At 39.3% G+C, this 16800-nt stretch overlaps 3 protein-coding genes across 3 annotated transcripts; 2 read left to right on the forward strand and 1 right to left on the reverse strand.

Annotated features, from left to right (window-relative positions):
• The first annotated feature begins 3493 nt into the window (after window positions 1-3493).
• LOC112906502 (protein jim lovell-like) lies at window positions 3494-13316 on the forward strand. Its single transcript, XM_025980731.1, has 2 exons — window positions 3494-3735; window positions 12238-13316. The coding sequence occupies exon 2, from the start codon at window positions 12309-12311 to the stop codon at window positions 13314-13316; it is 1008 nt and encodes a 335-aa protein (XP_025836516.1). The 5' UTR covers window positions 3494-3735; window positions 12238-12308.
• Window positions 5628-7354, reverse strand: LOC108743731 (tubulin alpha-1 chain-like). Its single transcript, XM_018479321.1, has one exon. It carries the CDS (start codon window positions 7257-7259, stop codon window positions 5910-5912), a length of 1350 nt encoding a protein of 449 aa, XP_018334823.1. The 5' UTR covers window positions 7260-7354; the 3' UTR covers window positions 5628-5909.
• A 1909-nt stretch (window positions 13317-15225) lies between the features above and the next one.
• Window positions 15226-16298, forward strand: LOC112906503 (protein jim lovell-like). Its single transcript, XM_025980732.1, has one exon. The coding sequence runs from the start codon at window positions 15291-15293 to the stop codon at window positions 16296-16298; it is 1008 nt and encodes a 335-aa protein (XP_025836517.1). The 5' UTR covers window positions 15226-15290.
• Window positions 16299-16800: the final 502 nt, after the last annotated feature.

The following is a 16800-nucleotide window of genomic DNA, read 5'->3' on the forward strand; positions in this document are numbered from 1 at the left end:
AACGTTCGTGTATGAAAACATTAGGGAGAGAAACACACGCAATCCTTCTTGGTGCGATAAAAACCGAATAAGCTTTAATTGTGCTAATCCTCACACATACGTGAAACGTACACACGATATCCACATTTTATCTTACGACCCATAGGTACATCGATTTTTGATCCTAAGGCTGTCAAGTTACGCGATTCGAAATTCGCATCCTTTCTTTTTTAATCATTACACGTATATCCATGGTAAACTGAGTTTTTTTTGGATTTGTCTAACATTTATTGAATCCGATTGTCCATACTGTCAGCCGATACCAAGCTGCTTCGCGAAGTCTTTATTGGAGATTGAGCAAGAACCGATCGAATTATCATAAAAACCTCTGCGACTTGAGTACTCGGAAAAATTCTAAAAACTTTTCCAAACATAGTTGCGGATGCTGCGTTATAACTCCCACCCATCGACATTCATCACACTTCAATGGGAGACACAGGGCTACCCGAAGTCCCAATCATTACCCACAGGAGCGGTTTCATGGAAGACCTACATTCTACACGTTTTCATATGATTTACTATACGTATTTATTCGAAAATAAAACTTGCGCATGCATCTGTAGATTAGTGTTATACGTCGCTGAATTCGTTAGTTAATTTTATAGCTAGGTACATTTTCTCAGTACAATAGGAAGTTTCGTTGTGTGTTCGAAGGTTACACGTACCTACATACATACGTATTTAATAATAACAGTAATAATGAAGCGTGTTGATTTTCTCTTATTATTAAAATACAAACAGGAATAAGCAAAGTTATTGTTAGTTAGTTTGCGAACAAAATATTCCGCCAGAACGATTCGCCATCACACTTCTGTTTTGTTCATACATATGCGGAAGTTAGAACCAAGTTTAGATTTATTTAAACTTTCGCGTTATTAATGAGTTTAAGTGCGCACACATCTATATATGTACGTGTATGCATTTATCTACTAATGACTTTCGTTACTGAATTTACAGTTTAGCAACTAGGTACATTTTCTTTCCGTTATTAGGTACCTATTAGGAATTGTAATTACTGCCATAGCGAATGGGTAGTACTTTTGTACATTAATCCGTTTCCATTTTACAATAGGGCAAGGATTTTTGATGATCTCTTTGCTGTCTTGGAATTGGATTGTTTCTCTATTCGTTTAGACAGCGATTAAAGTCAGTGCCATTCAATAAGATTTTACGAAACGATTATGAAACATCGTTTGAGTTCAGTATTCAGAGTCGTCGGTGTTATTGAAAGGCTTTTCCGCTTTTCCGGATTATTCATCCCCATTCCGCCACCACGCACGGTCCCGCGCATCCCACACACACACGTATGCCACAACTGTTTCGTTTGTGATTCGGTTTCTTGTGCTTTTGCTCATCGTCGCTCGCATACATGTAAGACCATATGTGTATGCGTGCGTTTTCCCACACACTCGTTCGCAACGTGTAGGTAGGAAAATCAAAGAAGCGACAGTCGAGTAAAACTTACGAGAGAAAAGCAGCATCGCGACACGACCGCGAAACTAAAGAAGCACGAGCTTCACTTCGAGTATTAGGTAGTTATTTTACTCTCGATCATGAGGCAAGAGCAGCAACGGGCGATGCATCAACCGAACGGGATTGAAGCTGCTGCCGTTGATGTGGAGTCGAGCAAATGCAAGTGGGTTATTCCTGGTGTCGGTGGTGTGGACGACGGCTCGTTCGCGGCGGAAACGCCGACGACGACGACGACGGCGGCGAGAGTTAACTTGCTTGGCTGTTTGTTGTTGACCGGTCGGAAAATCGGCGTCGATTTTCCCAACTAGTGCGTGTTTTACCGTCGTTTGTTTAGTGAGTGGTTGGTCGACTCTCGGTCGGTTGGTCGGCAGCGAGAGCTTTCGGTCGGTCGGTCGGGGGGTCGATCACCGCGCTCGCGGCTAATAGACATGTACGTGGTCTTGGATCAGATACGCTACCGCGGGTGCGATAACACAGACCCGAAAAGAAGACGGAGGCGCCGGAAGTAAGTAAAACAATTGGGAAAACAAACGACCGATCAGGTTGAGAAAAAATGCTCCCGATGTCAGCAAGATCTCTGTTTGAACAATAAAGTATTATAATATTACCACTGATTGTAAAGTGTAAATAATAAAAAGAAAAAACAAAAACAGATGCACACAACACTGAGTTTTTGAATTTCTATTATGCAGATATTACTTTCCAAGATTAACTTTGTTTACTGTTACATTTTTAACTAAGCAAATAATTATTTACTTCTACTGATTTATATTCTATAAAAGAACTAATGCTAAACAAATTTTGAACAATACATTTTACGTTTAGAATGTCTAAATTGAATTCAGATCATGTTTCCATCTTTCTATCGTCTACAAAATTAAAATCTGAAATGAAAAGAAACTCATCATCAAGTCTTTCGTAGAGTCTTATGTTTCAGCGAGCAAAAAAGCACGGCGTATGTTATTCAGCATCCAACGATAGTGTGCTTACGACTTACGTTCATCGTAGTTTATATCGTACTTTTTCGTACCTAATACGTATTACAAGCGAGTTGCATGATCCCGAGATAATTTCTGGATTGCTTCGTGCGGACTATTCTGATGACGAATAAGCAATCTTTCAGTAACAACAACAAACAACTGTTTATTAATGTACGAAATATTTATTAAAAGATCCAAGTGCCTACATATAGTACTGTTTTCATTAAAGAAGTGTAAAAGAGAGGGAGAGAGCGATACGATGAATATTAAAATAATAGGGGAGCGCGGTTTTTGATTTTCGTCTACAGCAGTCACGTAAATGTATGTGTCTGATGATGATTGTACGTATACATTTGTATACGAAAAAGAGGAGCATCAGAGCAGGGCGATACCCGCGGTATGTAGAGAGGGCCGTGGCCGTAGTCGAAGACGCAAGGAAAGAAGAAATAAGAAATAGATGATGGAATCGAATGCAAAAACAAGAGCGCGAGCGAGCCGGTGGGCGCGCTAATGAGAACGGGTCGCGGAGCGTCGCGGCGTCCGCGACGTAACGGGAGCGCCCCTACGCGACACCAGAAAGAAAACTTTCTTGCGCGCGTACATCATTTCTCGGTGCACTTATGCAAAATAGAGAGAGGGCCGTCGGTCGGGCCTTAGCGTCGGTCTTCGTCGTCGTCGGCGACGACGGCGGCGTCGGTAATTAGTGGTCGACGCCGACGGCCGTCGGGAGGGGATACGTGTGTGTATATGTATATACGTATGTGTGTATGTGTGTGTGTGTGTGATTCCAAGTGCTCGCCGCCCCTTCATTCGAAGGATCTGAGTGTAAAACAGTAAGAGGGAGGAAGCGGGATAGGGACGCCGAAGAACGTGCTTTAGTCCTCAAAGAGGTGGAGGAGAGGGGAGGTGAAGAAGACGGCGAAGTAGCAAGCAAGCAAGCAAGCAAGCGGGCAGGCAGCGCAAGCGTCCTTTCTCCTTGCAAGCTTTGTCTAATCGGATTCATTAACGGGGATACTGGAATTATGCGTCTATTTCGAAGCGGCATATTTTTGAAAGCACCAGTTGGACCCGCACCCCCTCGCAGACAACCGGCAATCAACGTCGCGGAACACAGGCCGCAGCCACTACCGCTACTACTTCTACTACCACCAAAGCTCGCGACTTGTTACTGTCAACAACTACAACTACCGTCATTAACATTAACACCGTCAGTGATTACATCGCAAAAACTACAAGACGAAAGGTTCGTTCTGACAACAGTACCTACAACTCTCAAAAATCATATCTACCGCGAATTGCTTTTTGTCTGAAAAACTACTGCCTACTATTCTATTTTACACTCACCCTCCTGCTGTATTAAGTAGTTTTCGTCGCAACGCAGTGTGACCATCTAATAAGTACTATAATGGTATTGTTATTGTTGTCTTCGGCAGTTTTTGTTGTGCGCGTTTGCGATTTGTTTAATGTTACAAGTAGTAGCGCTACCGCAACTTCCTGTTGTTCATCATCTTCTTCTTCTTCTTCTTCTTCTTCTTGTGCTATTCGACGTGTTTCTGTGTATGTGTCCATGTGTGTGCCCCGACTACCGTCTTGCGCTCTCAGCCACCACGCAACTCCTCTACGTATGTACCAACTATTTTAACTTTCTTTCGCAACTTTATCAAAAAACTTTTTCAAACTAACTATTAGATAATATAAACATATTTACATATACCTAATATTTACCGTTCCCATTTGAATATATTTTATTACGTATCGTAACGAATAACTGTTTGTTTCTGTCGACGAGTTGAAACTTTTAAAAGTTTTAAAATAGCGCCAAAGAAACCTTAAACCACTTTCGATATAGGTTGTAATTGCTTATATTCGACAATTAGAGGTCAAACTTAACGTTTTGTTAATTTTTTTAAGGATCTCGGTACAAAATGTACTTATCTTTCAAAAATGCCCTTTAAACTAATTAGATAACTCATTAAGCACGACTTTTAATTGACTATAGTGAATTGGTGTAGCAGAGTACCTACTTTGAGAAAGTTCCAAGTCTCTTCTCTTAATAAAAGGATACTTCAAAACTTTGTGATATTTTGGCTTTTAGCCTCTGTGGAAAGCGTCACAATTATTTAAAAATGCAATAATAATATCGATATCAAGTGTTTCAATTTCGGTTTGCATAAAAATTATGTATAAATGTTTGAAAATCATCGACGCGTTCTTTATTGAGCAGACATCGACAAAATAATTAAAAATGCAATACTGTTGTTCACAAAAATCCCTAAGTCTCCATAAAAAAATCCAAATTTTTTAACGCAAAATGTCAAAAAAACAAAGTAAGAATAACTCAAAGAATACTCCTGTTGCACAAGGATATTACATGAAAATTTAACTCTTAAAAAAAGGAAATTCGTATTACAACCACTTTGGCCATTGATAAATTCTAACGACAACAAGCCAAGACAAGTGCGACACGTCAAGTCTTCGTTCTGTCATTATAATTCCATCAGACAGTTCCAGGAAGGTTGTACACGGATAATCTCGCACATCCCATTGTTACTTTACCTAAACTTTATCCACCTACATCTACCTGTGTCCGTGTGTCGGTACGGCTCCAACTTTACGACAGTTAGGTATAATAGTTCCCCAATAAATTTGTAGGAGAAAGGCAATTTTGTCAGCAAATACAGTCACCGATGTCGTTCATAGATGTGCAAACGTGTTTTATCCAATTCAGTGTATCGTTCTTGTAATTATTGTTGAGTCCTTTAAATATTACGTGGTGTTTTCCCGATAAAACATGTGTTCAAACTCGGAAAAGTTTGTGTGCGACCCTGTTAACTAACACAACAGTTTACTAAGTGGTCGACGAAAGTGAAATAGTTTCAGGAAAGCTTTTGGCAAAACTAAAACAGCATTACTTGCTCAGGTATTGTATTAACCATCGTTTTTTTTTTATTCATTTGTATGTATTTCCAACATACCTTACTCTTATTGACCGTTGAAATCGTTTCGAAATTCTTAAGAATGTGGACGAGATTGTGTAGTTTCATAATCTTGGATGTCATGTGGGTACAAGTCTTTTTTATTCTTTTTGAGTATTTCATACATGGCTCAGTCACCTACGCCAAAGAAAAAGAAAACTAATATTGTAATTTATTTTATTTGTGGAATTCTGATGATTTGGGCAGCTAAATTAATTACAACCTTCTAGTTTTGTTTTTGTAGCAACTCAACCTTTCAGTTGAGAGTATTCGAAAGACAACAACAGAAACGATCCTGTAAGATGTTTGCTTTACAAGCCCTTTTCTTCATATTTCTTATTAAATACCCATAGAAGGCGGTAAATCGACATCTTGATAAATTTTGCCCTACTATATCCTACATCTAGCATCTAATTATTATTATCATTAAACGCGATAATTTTTAACCTTCTTCCCCTCCCTCGCCCTCTTGACAACCGGAATCCATACCGACCTCCTCAAAATCTTTTTCAAGCGCGGCCAAATCCTCCCTGGCCTCTGTAAATTCACCCTCTTCCATCCCTTCGCCGATATACCAATGGACGAACGCTCTCTTGGCATACATCAGATCGAATTTATGATTGAGTCGTGCCCAAGCCTCTACGATTGCTGTCGTATTGGCCAGCATGCAAACGGCCCTTTGAACTTTTGCCAGATCGCCACCGGGAACGACCGTTGGAGGTTGATAGTTGATCCCAACTTTAAACCCCGTGGGACACCAGTCGACGAATTGGATGCTGCGTTTCGTTTTGATAGCTCCGATGGCAGCGCTCACGTCTTTAGGAACCACGTCTCCGCGATACAGCATGCAGCATGCCATGTACTTTCCGTGTCTTGGGTCGCACTTTACCATTTGATTAGCAGGTTCAAAACATGCGTTCGTTATGTCGGACACCGAAAGTTGCTCGTGATACGCCTTCTCGGCCGTTACAACAGGAGCGTAGGTCACCAACGGAAAATGGATGCGAGGATACGGAACTAAATTCGTTTGAAATTCAGTTAGGTCGACGTTTAGTGCTCCGTCGAAACGGAGCGACGCCGTTATAGACGAAACTATTTGGCCGAGTAGTCTGTTCAAGTTGGTGTACGTGGGCCTTTCTAAGTCCAAATTTCTTCGACAAATGTCGTAAATCGCTTCATTGTCGACCATGAAAGCTGCATCGGAATGTTCTAACGTTATGTGGGTTGTCAATATAGAATTGTAAGGTTCTACGACTGCCGTGGAGATTTGCGGCGCTGGGTAAATGGCGAATTCAATTTTCGACTTTTTGCCATAATCAACTGAGAGCCTTTCCATCATCAATGGCGTGAATCCCGACCCGGTTCCTCCACCAAACGAATGAAATATTATGAATCCTTGAAGACAGCTACACTGATCGGCCAATTTTCGTGTCCTGTCCAAAGCCAAATCGACGATTTCTTTTCCAATAGTATAATGCCCGCGAGCGTAATTATTAGCGGCGTCTTCTTTGCCTGTTATCAATTGTTCAGGGTGAAATAAGTGACGATACGTTCCGGTCCTGACTTCGTCTATTACAGTCGGTTCCAGGTCTATAAATACGGCTCTCGGGATGTGTTTTCCCGCTTCCGTTTCGGCAAAGAATGTACTAAAACTGTCGTCACAACCGGCGGCTTTATCGGAAGGTAAACAACCATTGGGTTGGATCCCGTGTTCGAGACAGTACAATTCCCAACAGGCATTGCCAATTTGGACACCCGCTTGACCCGTATGAATCGAAAGAACTTCCCGCATTTTTGCAGCCCGATTTTTTCCCACAAATTATAACCGAAACACCCCAAAGACCAAACCACCCTTTTAAAGTGACAAATTTAGTCAGCTACTGTTTATTAGCAACGATCCGTTGACAACTTGATTTTCAAATCGGTAATACCTACTACACATATAGAAAACTGTGCAGGTATTTTTTTATAATAAAATGTTTTTCTTCGTTTCCGGTTGCAACACAGGATTAGTTGTGTGACCTCCGGCGGAATGAGGAGATTTATTGGCGTAAAAGGTTCGAGTTAACATGTTCCGTGACGTTCTGATAAAATTTGCATGCCCTAATCGCTTATACAGTCGAACTTTGGAGATGTAATTAATAATTTCTTGTTGCCGTACATGTCATTTATTTATGTTCATGTCGAAATTTCGTGTGTTTGTGAAATTATGTTTATGTTAATTCGCCCAAAAAGCATCGGGCACCGTCGCAAACGCCAAATATGTTTTAACACACAAGTTACTTTATGTTACCATCATTTATCAATACCTATATTTATACATGTTCGATGATCGAACTCATTCTACCTCCTATTTTGTACGATATTCTAAATTTTTGGGTTTAATTGATAATAAGCCTTGACATTAGAGGGTTACTTAAATGCTATATAAACGACAAATTGTTTTGTTTACTAAAACGACCATAAAATTAAATAATATAAAATGATTTTTACTAATCCATGGCTTCGTTTCTTGGTAAAACTTTTTGAATCTAATAGTTAATCAAATAGAACACTACAATTGAATATCCCATCAAAAATTGAGACTTTGTTTTTGAAAGTAAAAATTATGCTTAAGTTTTCTTTTAATCCTTTCATTTTGCTGAAAGAAAAACCAATTTTATATACGATATATACGGTTCTTAATTTCGGAATCGACACTTTTTAGACACTCTTTCTATTTACGATTTGGTAAACTTAAGGATTCAGGGGTTTCAGGAATGTTTTCAATACGAAAAAAAGTTAGTTTTACACAAAAAAAGATACTAAATAAGTAACTATCTAGAATTGAACGCCTTTTCTGTAATAGGTACATACATACCTACAGATTCAGAATCATCAAAAATAAAAATAAGCCGACCGTCAGGTCTGAGCGTTTTTCCAACAAATCTATCATTAAAAAATTAACCATTATATACATGGGCTGAATAGTACCTATCATTTCTGACATATTTATAAATGTAGGTATGCATGTATGTATTAATTAAAACGATCGATATGTTTGTCGTGTTTAATACCTATCCCGTCAAATACGTATGTATATGTATTGACGTACACGAGTTGTACTTTCTTGTATCATGTGCAGTTAAACGGGGTCCTACTTTGCTCTACTGCTCTAACACTGCTCGATTTACTCGTTAAAACACTTCTTTATGATCCAAACATAAGCAGTTATTAACTCAAACTTTGTTATACGTATTTAGACACGACTCAGTCGTGTAACAATGCTGCACACAATCGTTCATTCGAATTTATGCATGTTGCAAACTAATGTTCTAAACAAATTCGACAACAAATTGCACTCAAACATTCATGTGTTATCTTATCTATTTGAGAAACAAAAGAAAATCAGTTGTATTATATAGAAACAAAATGGTATTAATTTTTCATCATCCTTTTTTGGTTATATTTGTTAATCTGAAATTTTAAAGTGCTCTAGTTTTGCTACAAAAGTTCACCGAAACAATTGTAGAGTTTTGTATTAAACTATTAGAAATATAAAAAAGCAATTTAATTATTTTATTAGTGAAAGCTACTACAGTAACGTCTACATTTTAAGCGAGTGCGTTGGTCAGTTTTCGGAAATTGTTTTACAGTTTTACCTGCCCATTTGAGCTTTGCATGCAAAGGTTTTTCGACAGGTAGATGCAAGTCAGTATAACAACACGTAGGACATCATGTTTGTTGACCATTACCTGCGTACATGTCCTTTGGCGTATGTATGAATGTACATTAAAAGTTTTACCTGTGTGTGAAGCTTTAATCGCTGGGAATCCCAGCACCATCAGCCATCCGAAAACATTCTCAGAGTACGGACTGTAGAACGGGGTGTACGTGCATACGTATCATAAACCTTTCAAAGATAATCGTGAAACATACCTATTATACCATTAAGGACGGACGACCTGTTCACTGACTCAGGGGGTGGTAATACTTAAAAATTAAACGTATTTAAAATTTCGCCTGCGATTTTCTCCGAAACCCCAATAAAAATCTGCCTGTAACTTGACAGGACGAAAACAGATTTATTTATTTATTTATTTGTTTACAATACACAACAAAGACTTACCTACAAGTATTTGCCGTAATTGTTTTCAGATTATCCTCAAAGAGCACAAAAACCGTTGTACAAAATTTTCATAAATTTTTCGTCTAAAAAATATTTTACAGGGCTACCTCTCTTTGATATTATTATTGGTTTTTTTTATGATTTACTATTGTTTGTTTTATTTTAAAATACGTTTATTAAAAAGGTAAACGTATTTTTTAATTTTTTTCATTAATAGGATTAATTATATTTTATATTTCATAAAAGCATCGTTCATTAGGGCACTTAGATTTGAGCAAGAACTATTAACATAAGTGTGGTGTTGAGCTTTTACTTTTAATTACAGCTAATAAAGACATGAGAGAAATGGTAATTAATGACAGGTAAGTCCTACTAAGAATATGGGTAATTTATGTAATCTCGTATGTTTCCTATCTTCTGCATTTCAAATTATTATAAGCGTTAAAACCCTAATTAATTCTAAAGAAAAGCACGCATTATCTGTCATAAGAAATGGAGTTTTGAGCATCTAATAAATCGCTAAATATTAATTTATTATCAAAATAAATAAAACTATTAAAGAATAGGTATACGTAGGTATTTGTCTGGAAAAGTGATTATTAAGTAGAAAAACTAACTAAACTAATGGTCCTTTATAGGACTATGGTTTTGTTTTTCTGATGTAAATTTAATGGGTGAGAGGTTAATTTCCTTAAAATTTTTAATACTTTCCGAAAGCTGCATGATATATGTTTCACTAAATCGAAAAAATCGCTATCAATTTCGCCTAAGCGTATCTGGATGCCAACTAAGTTGGCATAATCGAGAGATAATTGATGATGCCAACATAGGTGGCGAAAAGCGGATCAATAAATGTATTAAATTCTGTAGTTTGTAGGTCCTGAATAGTTATTAGTAATACATTTTCATAATCGCGCATCAAGCACTACGTAAGCCATCTTAAAATGATTCTGTCTTTTTCCATTAAAGTATACGGAACCCTAAAAAGGTAACGGTAATAACGTGGACTATATACAGGTAAGGCAAATATACACGCTCTCTGATGATTGCGATTGCGTGTAACAGAATATCCCTATGTTTGATTCTCAACTCGCCACCAGTGTAGGAAAGTATGTATATGTATGTGGGCTTATAGCGAACACACCCGTTATTCTTAATCAGTTCCTAATTCCCGCTGATTTCTTGGCATCTAAAATACGTCACCGGTCCCTGGTCCCCGATCTCCGCTGTCCTTTTACCCCCTCGCTTGCCCGACTAACCACCAACGCTAAGCGATTATATACGTGCGCGAATATATAACGCACGCACGCGATACCAAAACTTGCATGTCTTTCTTGTTGTGACCCTTTCGTGACCGGGCTCATATGACGACGATGACGATGTTTCTTCAGTGAAATTTTGATAGGTTAATTGTGCCCATGATTTGTGTTACGGCCCCAACAACCCCGCCGAAGACCCAACGGATATTCGGAGGTACTAACTCATAAACTAATAATAACAATACGAGCTGTGCCGTGTCACTTTCTAAGTTTTGTCCAAACCGACAGCGTCAGTGTTGCTTGCTTATATGCAGTATGATCGACCAAAGTGAGAATTATCTTAATATTAGTTGGTTATACGTGTGTACTAATTAGGGAAGTGATTGATTACCTAAGCGCTGTGTGAAGATCGAAGGTAAGAGTAGTAATTGCGAGCTTTGGCGAGATTTTCGTGGAATTTGTCAAGACCCGTTTCACATTTTCATGTTTAACTAATTTAATTTAAAACCTGAATTCATTAATTAACTTCTAACTATTACTACCAATAACTAATGGCAAGGAAGCAAGAAATAGGTAAAATTTAGTTTTAGATTTTAGTAAAGCGCTACTTTTACTAATGTGAAATTCGTCGCTACTTTTTAACTAATGTTAAATGGTGTTAGTGTGAGTTAATGTTTCACACGTTTAATACGAAATCTCGATGTTTTAGAGTAGATTATAGCATAGCCCGACAATCTCATTGTTCTTGATCCATATTATCCACATACAAAGTCCAGCGACCGATTCATGAAAATCAATTTGATTTCCAATTTTTTGCCATCGCCGCAACATAATCGACGTAGAGCTATGGGAACTAATTGACAAAGACAAATATTTTAATCAGTAAAAAAGCGGCGCATTTCTTCTCTTGTTCGACTCTTCACGCTCTTAAGAAGTTGGTGTTTTTTTAGATGCGACGTGTGTGTAAAAATTTCGTTCCAGACGGAGACCCATCGGCTTCCCATCGATGCCGATGTTCAATAAACATGACATCGCCTCATTTATATCTTCCTATTTTTTGTATACATAATGTTACATCGACAGAATGTTGCACATCTCTAAATCCATTTCCAAATATTTATTATGACTTATCCATACAACGACATGCGTGTAGATCGAAATCCTTAGTCAATTTTGTGGTGGTCCTTTTTTTGATCGAATCTTATATATTTTCATAATTGTCAGTTATATGGTTTAATGTTTATAAACAACAATTTCAGTGAGTGTCATCCTCGAACCCAAACGGAGGATTCCTATAATTGTATACTAAAAGATTCAGGATGCGCGCTTTTTATTTTCCCGAATATTTTATTCGTTTTATTTTGTTGTGCCTCGTACTCTATTGATAATGTTATTCTTTCCAGAAGCACGAAATTTAAAAGAAAAGTAATGGTCTACATGTGACAAAACTAGTTGATTTATACCGAAAAACAAGATGTCGCAATCCCACTATTCGCTAAGATGGAACAATCATCAGGCGCACATACTGTCGGCATTTGACGCTTTGCTCCAAGCCGAAACTCTTGTAGATGTGACACTGGTTTGCGCAGAAACGTCCGTGAGAGCACACAAAGTCGTGTTGAGCGCTTGCTCCCCATTTTTCCAGAGGGTTTTCTCCGAGAATCCTTGCAAGCATCCTGTCATAGTCCTGAAGGATTTTAGCGGATGGGAGGTCCAAGCCATCGTAGATTTTATGTACAAAGGTGAGATCAGTGTTGTCCAAGAGCAACTGCAGAGCCTGATCAAGGCTGCCGAGAGTTTACAAGTCAGGGGACTTGCTCAACAAGATCAGTTCGCCGTTGATAAGGATTCCAGTGCAATCACAAATCACATGCCGACGCCCTCGACCTCGCCGAACGATTACGACAGGAATTTTTATCCCACGGGAAGGTTCCCGACTCCGGGAACTACAGTCAAAACTCCCGGGGAACGTTCGTCGCCCTTTTCGCCTCTGCCAGGTCCGAATTTCGAACCGCCGTTGAAATTACCTCACATGTCGCATTTATCGTTTCCCGAAGCCCTTTTGCCGCGTCCGGATTGTCAATCGCCGATCCCCAGAAGGAAACAGGCGAGGCCCAGGAGAAGATCGGGAGAAATGTGCGGAGCCCAGGATCTTAGTACCACGGCACCTAAAGTACCCTCGTCGCCGGTCGAAGAGACGGCAGAGAATTTGTGCATGAAAAAACATACCAAAGAAAGCGATAAGCCCAAGGAGATGCTCAAAGTAAAAAAGTTAGAATCCAGAACTCCCGAACCCGAACTGACGAATCAACACGAGAAAGACTACAGTTCTTCTTCGCCCATGAGCTTGCCACCTATGCTGAGTATGCCTCAACATGACTTGGACAATCATTCACCTTTAGCCTTTCCTCCCATGCCTTCTGTTTCAGCACTTGCTATGACACCTCCTCATACGAAATGTAAGCTTTTATTATACGCTTAGATGAGACAATTTTAACTTTAATAATGACCCAAAGGAAAACTGATCGCGGTACATGCACAGTTTTGTAGCGGTTTCTCTGGAAGGAACAATATTTTTTAAAACCTATCATAATTCTTAAGGAACAACTTCAGGTTCAGGTCGGGAACTTTCGGAAATTTTAATAAAGCGACAGTACCTGTCTCAAAATTTCGAGTGTTCATTACTTATTGTACTGCCATCAGTTTTCGTTTGGAGATTTATTTACTGAACACCGTGTATATTTATGTCCAAACTTACTTAGTGTACTATTGTTTTTTTTTTTCAGTGAATATCCCTATGTTTGATTCTCAACTCGCCACCAGTGTAGGAAAGTATGTATATGTATGTGGGCTTATAGCGAACACACCCGTTATTCTTAATCAGTTCCTAATTCCCGCTGATTTCTTGGCATCTAAAATACGTCACCGGTCCCTGGTCCCCGATCTCCGCTGTCCTTTTACCCCCTCGCTTGCCCGACTAACCACCAACGCTAAGCGATTATATACGTGCGCGAATATATAACGCACGCACGCGATACCAAAACTTGCATGTCTTTCTTGTTGTGACCCTTTCGTGACCGGGCTCATATGACGACGATGACGATGTTTCTTCAGTGAAATTTTGATAGGTTAATTGTGCCCATGATTTGTGTTACGGCCCCAACAACCCCGCCGAAGACCCAACGGATATTCGGAGGTACTAACTCATAAACTAATAATAACAATACGAGCTGTGCCGTGTCACTTTCTAAGTTTTGTCCAAACCGACAGCGTCAGTGTTGCTTGCTTATATGCAGTATGATCGACCAAAGTGAGAATTATCTTAATATTAGTTGGTTATACGTGTGTACTAATTAGGGAAGTGATTGATTACCTAAGCGCTGTGTGAAGATCGAAGGTAAGAGTAGTAATTGCGAGCTTTGGCGAGATTTTCGTGGAATTTGTCAAGACCCGTTTCACATTTTCATGTTTAACTAATTTAATTTAAAACCTGAATTCATTAATTAACTTCTAACTATTACTACCAATAACTAATGGCAAGGAAGCAAGAAATAGGTAAAATTTAGTTTTAGATTTTAGTAAAGCGCTACTTTTACTAATGTGAAATTCGTCGCTACTTTTTAACTAATGTTAAATGGTGTTAGTGTGAGTTAATGTTTCACACGTTTAATACGAAATCTCGATGTTTTAGAGTAGATTATAGCATAGCCCGACAATCTCATTGTTCTTGATCCATATTATCCACATACAAAGTCCAGCGACCGATTCATGAAAATCAATTTGATTTCCAATTTTTTGCCATCGCCGCAACATAATCGACGTAGAGCTATGGGAACTAATTGACAAAGACAAATATTTTAATCAGTAAAAAAGCGGCGCATTTCTTCTCTTGTTCGACTCTTCACGCTCTTAAGAAGTTGGTGTTTTTTTAGATGCGACGTGTGTGTAAAAATTTCGTTCCAGACGGAGACCCATCGGCTTCCCATCGATGCCGATGTTCAATAAACATGACATCGCCTCATTTATATCTTCCTATTTTTTGTATACATAATGTTACATCGACAGAATGTTGCACATCTCTAAATCCATTTCCAAATATTTATTATGACTTATCCATACAACGACATGCGTGTAGATCGAAATCCTTAGTCAATTTTGTGGTGGTCCTTTTTTTGATCGAATCTTATATATTTTCATAATTGTCAGTTATATGGTTTAATGTTTATAAACAACAATTTCAGTGAGTGTCATCCTCGAACCCAAACGGAGGATTCCTATAATTGTATACTAAAAGATTCAGGATGCGCGCTTTTTATTTTCCCGAATATTTTATTCGTTTTATTTTGTTGTGCCTCGTACTCTATTGATAATGTTATTCTTTCCAGAAGCACGAAATTTAAAAGAAAAGTAATGGTCTACATGTGACAAAACTAGTTGATTTATACCGAAAAACAAGATGTCGCAATCCCACTATTCGCTAAGATGGAACAATCATCAGGCGCACATACTGTCGGCATTTGACGCTTTGCTCCAAGCCGAAACTCTTGTAGATGTGACACTGGTTTGCGCAGAAACGTCCGTGAGAGCACACAAAGTCGTGTTGAGCGCTTGCTCCCCATTTTTCCAGAGGGTTTTCTCCGAGAATCCTTGCAAGCATCCTGTCATAGTCCTGAAGGATTTTAGCGGATGGGAGGTCCAAGCCATCGTAGATTTTATGTACAAAGGTGAGATCAGTGTTGTCCAAGAGCAACTGCAGAGCCTGATCAAGGCTGCCGAGAGTTTACAAGTCAGGGGACTTGCTCAACAAGATCAGTTCGCCGTTGATAAGGATTCCAGTGCAATCACAAATCACATGCCGACGCCCTCGACCTCGCCGAACGATTACGACAGGAATTTTTATCCCACGGGAAGGTTCCCGACTCCGGGAACTACAGTCAAAACTCCCGGGGAACGTTCGTCGCCCTTTTCGCCTCTGCCAGGTCCGAATTTCGAACCGCCGTTGAAATTACCTCACATGTCGCATTTATCGTTTCCCGAAGCCCTTTTGCCGCGTCCGGATTGTCAATCGCCGATCCCCAGAAGGAAACAGGCGAGGCCCAGGAGAAGATCGGGAGAAATGTGCGGAGCCCAGGATCTTAGTACCACGGCACCTAAAGTACCCTCGTCGCCGGTCGAAGAGACGGCAGAGAATTTGTGCATGAAAAAACATACCAAAGAAAGCGATAAGCCCAAGGAGATGCTCAAAGTAAAAAAGTTAGAATCCAGAACTCCCGAACCCGAACTGACGAATCAACACGAGAAAGACTACAGTTCTTCTTCGCCCATGAGCTTGCCACCTATGCTGAGTATGCCTCAACATGACTTGGACAATCATTCACCTTTAGCCTTTCCTCCCATGCCTTCTGTTTCAGCACTTGCTATGACACCTCCTCATACGAAATGTAAGCTTTTATTATACGCTTAGATGAGACAATTTTAACTTTAATAATGACCCAAAGGAAAACTGATCGCGGTACATGCACAGTTTTGTAGCGGTTTCTCTGGAAGGAACAATATTTTTTAAAACCTATCATAATTCTTAAGGAACAACTTCAGGTTCAGGTCGGGAACTTTCGGAAATTTTAATAAAGCGACAGTACCTGTCTCAAAATTTCGAGTGTTCATTACTTATTGTACTGCCATCAGTTTTCGTTTGGAGATTTATTTACTGAACACCGTGTATATTTATGTCCAAACTTACTTAGTGTACTATTGTTTTTTTTTTTCAGTGAATATCCCTATGTTTGATTCTCAACTCGCCACCAGTGTAGGAAAGTATGTATATGTATGTGGGCTTATAGCGAACACACCCGTTATTCTTAATCAGTTCCTAATTCCCGCTGATTTCTTGGCATCTAAAATACGTCACCGGTCCCTGGTCCCCGATCTCCGCTGTCCTTTTACCCCCTCGCTTGCCCGACTAACCA

This window comes from Agrilus planipennis, unplaced genomic scaffold (genome assembly GCF_000699045.2).
Source record: "Agrilus planipennis isolate EAB-ADULT unplaced genomic scaffold, Apla_2.0 scaffold8, whole genome shotgun sequence".
In the NCBI taxonomy this organism is placed as follows: Eukaryota; Metazoa; Arthropoda; class Insecta; order Coleoptera; family Buprestidae; genus Agrilus; species Agrilus planipennis.